Source organism: Aptenodytes patagonicus, chromosome 1, assembly GCF_965638725.1.
Source record: "Aptenodytes patagonicus chromosome 1, bAptPat1.pri.cur, whole genome shotgun sequence".
NCBI lineage: Eukaryota > Metazoa > Chordata > Aves > Sphenisciformes > Spheniscidae > Aptenodytes > Aptenodytes patagonicus.
Genome location: NC_134949.1, coordinates 57656077 through 57662463, shown reverse-complemented (window position 1 = coordinate 57662463; position 6387 = coordinate 57656077). Strand labels below are relative to the sequence as shown.

At 50.2% G+C, this 6387-nt stretch overlaps 1 protein-coding gene across 1 annotated transcript in view; it reads left to right on the top strand.

Moving 5' to 3' along the window:
* Nucleotides 1-266: 266 nt before the first annotated feature.
* Nucleotides 267-6387, top strand: part of FAM83F (family with sequence similarity 83 member F) — a 28422-nt gene continuing 22301 nt past the window's right edge. Inside the window, exons 1-2 of the mRNA XM_076337406.1 lie at nucleotides 267-722; nucleotides 4531-4698. Of these exons, the coding sequence (XP_076193521.1) occupies nucleotides 267-722; nucleotides 4531-4698 (624 nt within the window). The remainder of the gene's footprint in view (nucleotides 723-4530; nucleotides 4699-6387) is intronic.

Genomic DNA, 6387 nt, shown 5'->3' with positions numbered 1-6387 from the left:
TCAGGGACCCTGGTCCTGGCCATGCCTGGGAGACGGCCACCCCTGTCCCCCGGGGACCAGGGACACGTGCGGGTCTGGGAGAGGGGTAGAGCAGAGGGGACAGCCGCGTCCCCAGGGAGCCAGGGGAGCGTGAGGGGCCGGCGCAGGGCGGCGCGGCCGCTCCACCCGTCGGGGCGGGCTCGGGCAGGCCAGGTGAGGCGGTCCCGGCTCTGCCTTTCCCTCCTTCCGCAGCCTCCCGGCCGGCCGGCGCTGCGGGTGCCGGCAGCATGGCGGAGTCCCAGGTGCTGCTGCTGGACGAGTCGCACGTCAACGAGAAGGTGACGGAGGCCCAGGCCCGCTTCTACTACAGCGAGGAGCAGCGCCGGGCCCTGGAGGCGCTGGTGACCCGGGGCGAGGCGGCCTACCGGGAGGCGCTGAGGAAGGAGCAGCTCCGTGACTTTCTCTCCAGCCGGGAGCTGCAGGCCCTGCGGGGCGGATGGCGGGGATACGACGACCCCCGGGAGGGCGGCAAGGTGGCACGGGGGCCGGGCGGTGAGACCCTCTCGCTGGCCTACTGGCCCGAGTGCTCGGACACGGAGGTGCCCCCGCTGGACTTGGGCTGGACCGACAAGACCTTCTACCGGGGCATCAGCCGGGTGGCCCTCTTCACGCACCCCCGCAAGGAGGAGGGCGCGCCCCACCTGAAGGAGGTGGTGCGGGAGATGATCCAGCAGGCGCAGAAGGTAGGGCCCGGCCGCCACACGAAGCGGGTGCCCTCGATGGGCCACCCCTGCCCGCCTTCGCACCTGGGCCGAGGGCACCTGGGCAGAGGGCCCAGGTGGGGGGCGTGTGGGGTGGAAGGGAGGCGAGAGCTCTCCGCAGCCAGGCTTTCCTCGCTGGCCCCCTCCAAAGCGGGAGGAGCGCGTTGGCCCTCCAGGTGGTCAGCGTCCACCAGGCAGGGCTCTCCCTGCAGCTCGTTGCCGGTCACGTTATGGTTTGCCAAAGCTGATGCCCAGGATGGGGTTAAACCCCTGCACCCCCTCAAATTGGGGTTTTATACCCGTGTTTTGCTTTTCATGATTCACTGGCTGAGGGGGAGACAGGTTGTGATGCTGTGCCAGCCACCCCTCCTGTACGTGCAGGTATCCCCAGTTAAACACAGGGCAGCAAGTTTGTTTATGGGGTGGTGGTTTTGGGGTTTATTTTTTGTGGTCTCAACACCATCCAGCCTGGACTGCAAGCAGCCAGAGTCCAGACAATATGCGGCCGCTCCTCCTGTTTATCTTTGGCTGGAGAGGACTGTTAGTGGTGACAGGGCACCTCTGGCAAGAAAATAAACCAGCCGTGACACTACAAGAGCTTGCGTTGAATAGGTAGGGGGCAATGACGCGTTTTTTTCTAGGTCTGGGTGAAGTTTCCAGGGAAGACCACTCAGGAAATTATCCCCTTCAGAGCTGACATCCCTCCTGGGGAAAGGGGATAACAGCATAAGACACTTCATTCCTGCTCTTAGTTTTGCTGCTTTCTGTTTTTTCTGCTTTCTAATTCAGCAGTTATTTCCCCCTCCACCCGCTCCCCCCCCCAGCACACACTATATGCACAATCTTTGCAGACTTGTTAAAACCAAATCTGTTGGGAAACACAGAAAACTTTCCAGAGAGGCATCAGTCCAGCAGGTGATCTCCTCAGCTCCCTGCTCGCAGAAATATGTGCACACCCCGTAATCCTGCTCAGCAACTGGTGTGATCAGTTGTTTAGAAGAGCCAGAAGCTGTAAAATGCTTACGCTCCGATTTAGTGCAACTTCACATCCTCTTTGTGCTGCTGTAAATGCCTCTACAGACTGTGCAAGGACTGGGAAACTTTGCTCTTTTCGATAGCTGTGCCTGGCACCTAAAAGTAATTAATTCCTTTGTAGATTTTTATTTTTTCACTGTCTGGACGAACTATGCCCCTGCCAGCCCAAAGGTGGTTTCATGTTTAACAGCCATTTGAGTGTTTAATGGTCCTTTTCCTAGATAACTATGCCTATTGTGTTCAGCTAAGCTGGCCCTGGCAAAAAAAATCTCCAGGTAGCAGCTTTTCATTCAGCAGATGAGAGTAGGTTTTGGTTGTTTTGGGGTTTTTTTTGAGCAGGGGGTCTAAACAGATACTAGTAATATGTGGCACATGTCTGTGGGTGGCTTATCATCAGTGTTTTACAAACATATGTTAATTAAGCTGCCTTGCTGCAATGAGATTGGCAAGTTAATGCTTGCCAATCTGTAAATACCTATGAAGAGCTAGGCACGCCTATGGGCCCTATAGATAAGTTGTTATCCATAGGATAGGTAGAATGGGGAAAACCTCTTGCAGGGATAGACACTCTTGCTCTGACTGGCTGTATTCGGGAACGCTCCTAGGTAATCTCGACAGATCACCAGCTGTGGCAGGGGTTTGGGAAGACTAGCGTACCAACAGTGGGATTGCCCCCCTCACATTTTGCTGGCTTGGAAGTGCCATCTGCAAGGCAGCTCATCTGCTTTTCATACAGGACTGCAGTTTTCATGGGTTTAGTCCACAGTCTTGCAAAGAAGCCTGAACTGATCCAGGGCCCCAAAGCCTGGAGGGAACCATCCCTTCATATTGCAAGGCCAGTACTAACAATTAATGGTCTGTCCAGGACGTGGTGTTATCTCTGCAGTCATTGGACTCCTTGCAAACGGACGGGATGGAAAGGAAACAAATTCACACTTCCGCTATCTATTCTTGATCAATTCCCTGTGTGGATGTTCTTACTTCAAATTAATATTATCTGGCATCCTTACTCCTAAATAACTACATCCATACCACAGTGTGTGGAGGGGAGAGGGAGCATAACAGGCCTGAATTAATGCATGAACTCTTCATGCCTTTAATTATAATCTGCCTTTATATGAAGTTGCTGAGGAATAAAGTGGCACAAGTTCACTGTATTTTAATTTTCAGAGGTTCTAGTAACATTCCCTGCATCATGCTGCTTTGTGCTGGGAAGCGAGAACCAAGGTAGGACCTGAAATCGAGTTCTGCCTAGCAGAAGTTATCGAGGGACTTACTATTAGTTTATAATGTAGCTTCACTGTAGTTCACCTGTATCAGGAACCTACACATTAATGATGAACATAAACACAATGTTAGCTCTTTTTTTTTCTTTTTCTAACAAAGAAAAGCTTGTGTAAGCACTGTTGACAGGAGCCTGATGGAGCAGATGTGTTGGTTGTTGTTGGCCATACAAGCAAAGACTCAGCAAACACAGTAGGGGACATTTACTGTGGTATCGCTTTCCCAAAAGCAATTTCTTCAAGGGCATTTTTTCAAAGGAAAGAGGTCTCTGGTGACAATTGTTCCCCCTTCCATAGGGGGCTCCTGCAACTTGAGCTGCACTTCTTCTGAACTTCAAGTGAAGAAAATCCTACTGTTCAATCCAGTCTTCAGCTCCGTTCACACCTGTATGTGCCATCCCCAGCACAGCTTGGCTCGTCACTGTGACCCCAGCGCCTGGGAAATTAAAATTTAGGCAACTCTATTCCCAGCATACTGTCAGCGTGAGAGCTCTGACCTGGCAAGTTGATGTTTCCCAGTGGGACTAGGAAAACAGTAGTTTCCTTCGTTCATAGCCTCTCAAATGTTGGGGAGAATAACTCTTTCAGGCAGAAAAGTGAATTGATATTTCTAATGGTGTAAAAGATTCAGAAAGGGAGAGAAAGACAAAACATGTAAGATCAGCATTAAAGTTGCCCATAACCTTCTTGGTTTTGTTTTTACTCATCCTATGAATGTTCAGGCTTGTCTGTCACAACAGTGCAACCTTTTGTTTTTATGTAAAATCTATGCCTGGAAAGAGGAATTAGTTTTATACCAGAAAAAATGTACATGTGAAGAGGGGGAACAATCACTTTGCCTCCAAATCTTGAACACACACTCCAGTCCCTTCCTGACAAATATGAGGTGTTTATGTTTGAGCTTCATAAGATATTCCTCGCAAAGCCAGCCCTGAGAGCAGACTTCTCACAGGGAATTGGGAAAAAAGGAAAATAAAATTCTTGTTGTCTGCACTATGCACCATGGCTGAGGATTCAGGCCCCGATTCTTCTGCACATTCATTCTTCCATTACTCACCTTCTGATTAAGTGTTAGAGCTGTGTTTTTCACTCTTCTTTTTCAATCTATTTTCAGCGTTCTTTGAGTGAATCCTTACAGAGGCAATGAAAGTTTCACAATACAGAAGAGAAACTAGGTATTTGGCTTTGGCATTCCTCAGGCTGTTGAAATAAGCCATCTTCCCCTAGAAGAAGGAGAACTCTCAAAGACATTTATTAAGTTCCTTCCAAAGTGCAGCACGAGCCAAGCCAGAAAATTACAAGATTATTGGTAGTGCTTGGGCATGTACATCCCTGTACTTTTGTCTCCCCTATATCCTCCTCCTCCATATTCTGCTTCAGTGCTTTCCTTTATTTTGCACCGGTGTGATGGGCATCCCTTTCAGTTCCTAATATTTTATTCAGTTGTCTGTCTACTGTCTTCTTGTTTCCAGATTATTGCAGTGGTCATGGATGTATTTACAGACCGGGACATCTTTCGTGATATTGTTGATGCAGCATATAAGCGCTGGATCCCAGTCTATATAATCCTGGATGAGGAGGGTGTGAAGCTCTTCCTGGAAATGTGCAGATGCCTTGACCTCAGCGACTTGCAGATCCGGGTAAGATATTCAATACTGAACCATTATCTCCTGCAGGTCAGTGGCCTTTTTCCGTTGTGATGGATCTTGGAACTCACTTGTACAGGCAAACACATCTCTTACAAGTCACATCACAGCACTTAGACAGGGGTTGATGGAACACAGAGGGATAAGAGAGTGGCTTGCTAATACAGAAGGAAAGAGAAAGGAAGGATTTGGAGTTTCTGCCTTTCACCTGAGACAGGGGTCTATGTACTTTCTTGGCTTTTGTGACCTAAAAATTCCTGTTTGGGAAGAAAATTGTCTGAGGAAATTCCTGTGGGTCTCCTATGCAAGGATTCAAACTAGAGCTCTGGATCCCAGTTATAGCACACATATACTCTGTGAAATCAAGACTTTCCTATCCAGCAGTGATTATCTGGGAGTGAATGAGCTTGTAGTCCTCCTTTGCCTGAGAACATCAGAGTATGCCTTCTTATAGTGCATGCAATACAGCAGAGTAGTCAGCCTACCTTGGCTGGCAGAAGCAGCCTCAGTAGGATCTCATTCATAGAATCATAGAATCGTTTAGGTTGGAAAAGACTTTTAAGGTCATCGAGTCCAACCATTAACCTAACACTGCCAAGTCCACCACTAAACCATGTCCCCAAGTGCCTCATCTACACGTCTTTTAAGTACCTCCAGGTATGGTGACTCAACCACTTCCCTGAGCAGCCTGTTCAATGCTTGACAACCCTTTTGGTGAAGAAATTTTTCCTAATATCCAACCTAAACCTCCCCTGGTGCAACTTGAGGCCATTTCTTCTTGTCCTATCGCTTGTTACTTGGGAGAAGAGACCGACACCCACCTCGCTACAACCTCCTTTCAGGTAGTTGTAGAACGCGATAAGGTCTCCCCTGAGCCTCCTTTTCTCCAGGCTAAACAACCCCAGTTCCCTCAGCCACTCCTCATAAGACTTGTGCTCTAGACCCTTCACCAGCTTCGTTGCCCTTCTCTGGACACGCTCCAGCACCTCAATGTCCTTCTTGTAGTGAGGGGCCCAAAACTGAACACAGATGTCGAGGTGCGGCCTCACCAGTGCCAAGTACAGGGGCACGATCACTTCCCTACTCCTGCTGGCCACACTATTTCTGATACAGGCCAGGATGCCATTGGCCTTCTTGGCCGCCTGGGCACACTGCCGGCTCATGTTCAGCCGGCTGTCAACCAGCACCCCCAGGTCCTTTTCCGCTGGGCAGCTTTCCAGCCACTCTTCCCCAAGCCTGTAGCGCTGCATGGGGTTGTTGTGGCCTTCTTGGCCACCTGGGCACACTGCCGGCTCATGTTCAGCCGGCTGTCGACCAACACCCCCACGTCCTTTTCTGCTGGGCAGCTTTCCAGCCACTCTTCCCCAAGCCTGTAGCGCTGCATGGGGTTGTTGTGACCCAAGTGCAGGACCCGGCACTTGGCCTTGTTGAACCTCATACAGTTGGCCTCGGCCCATCGATCCAGCCTGTCCAGGTCCCTCTGCAGAGCCTTCCTACCCTCGAGCAGATCAACACTCCCACCCAGCTTGGTGTTGTCTGCAAATTTACTGAGGGTGCACTCGATCCCCTCGTCCAGATCATTGATTAAGATATGAAACAGAACTGGCCCCAATACTGAGCCCTGGGGAACATCACTTGTGACTGGCCACCAACTGGATTTAATTCCATTCACCACAACTCTTT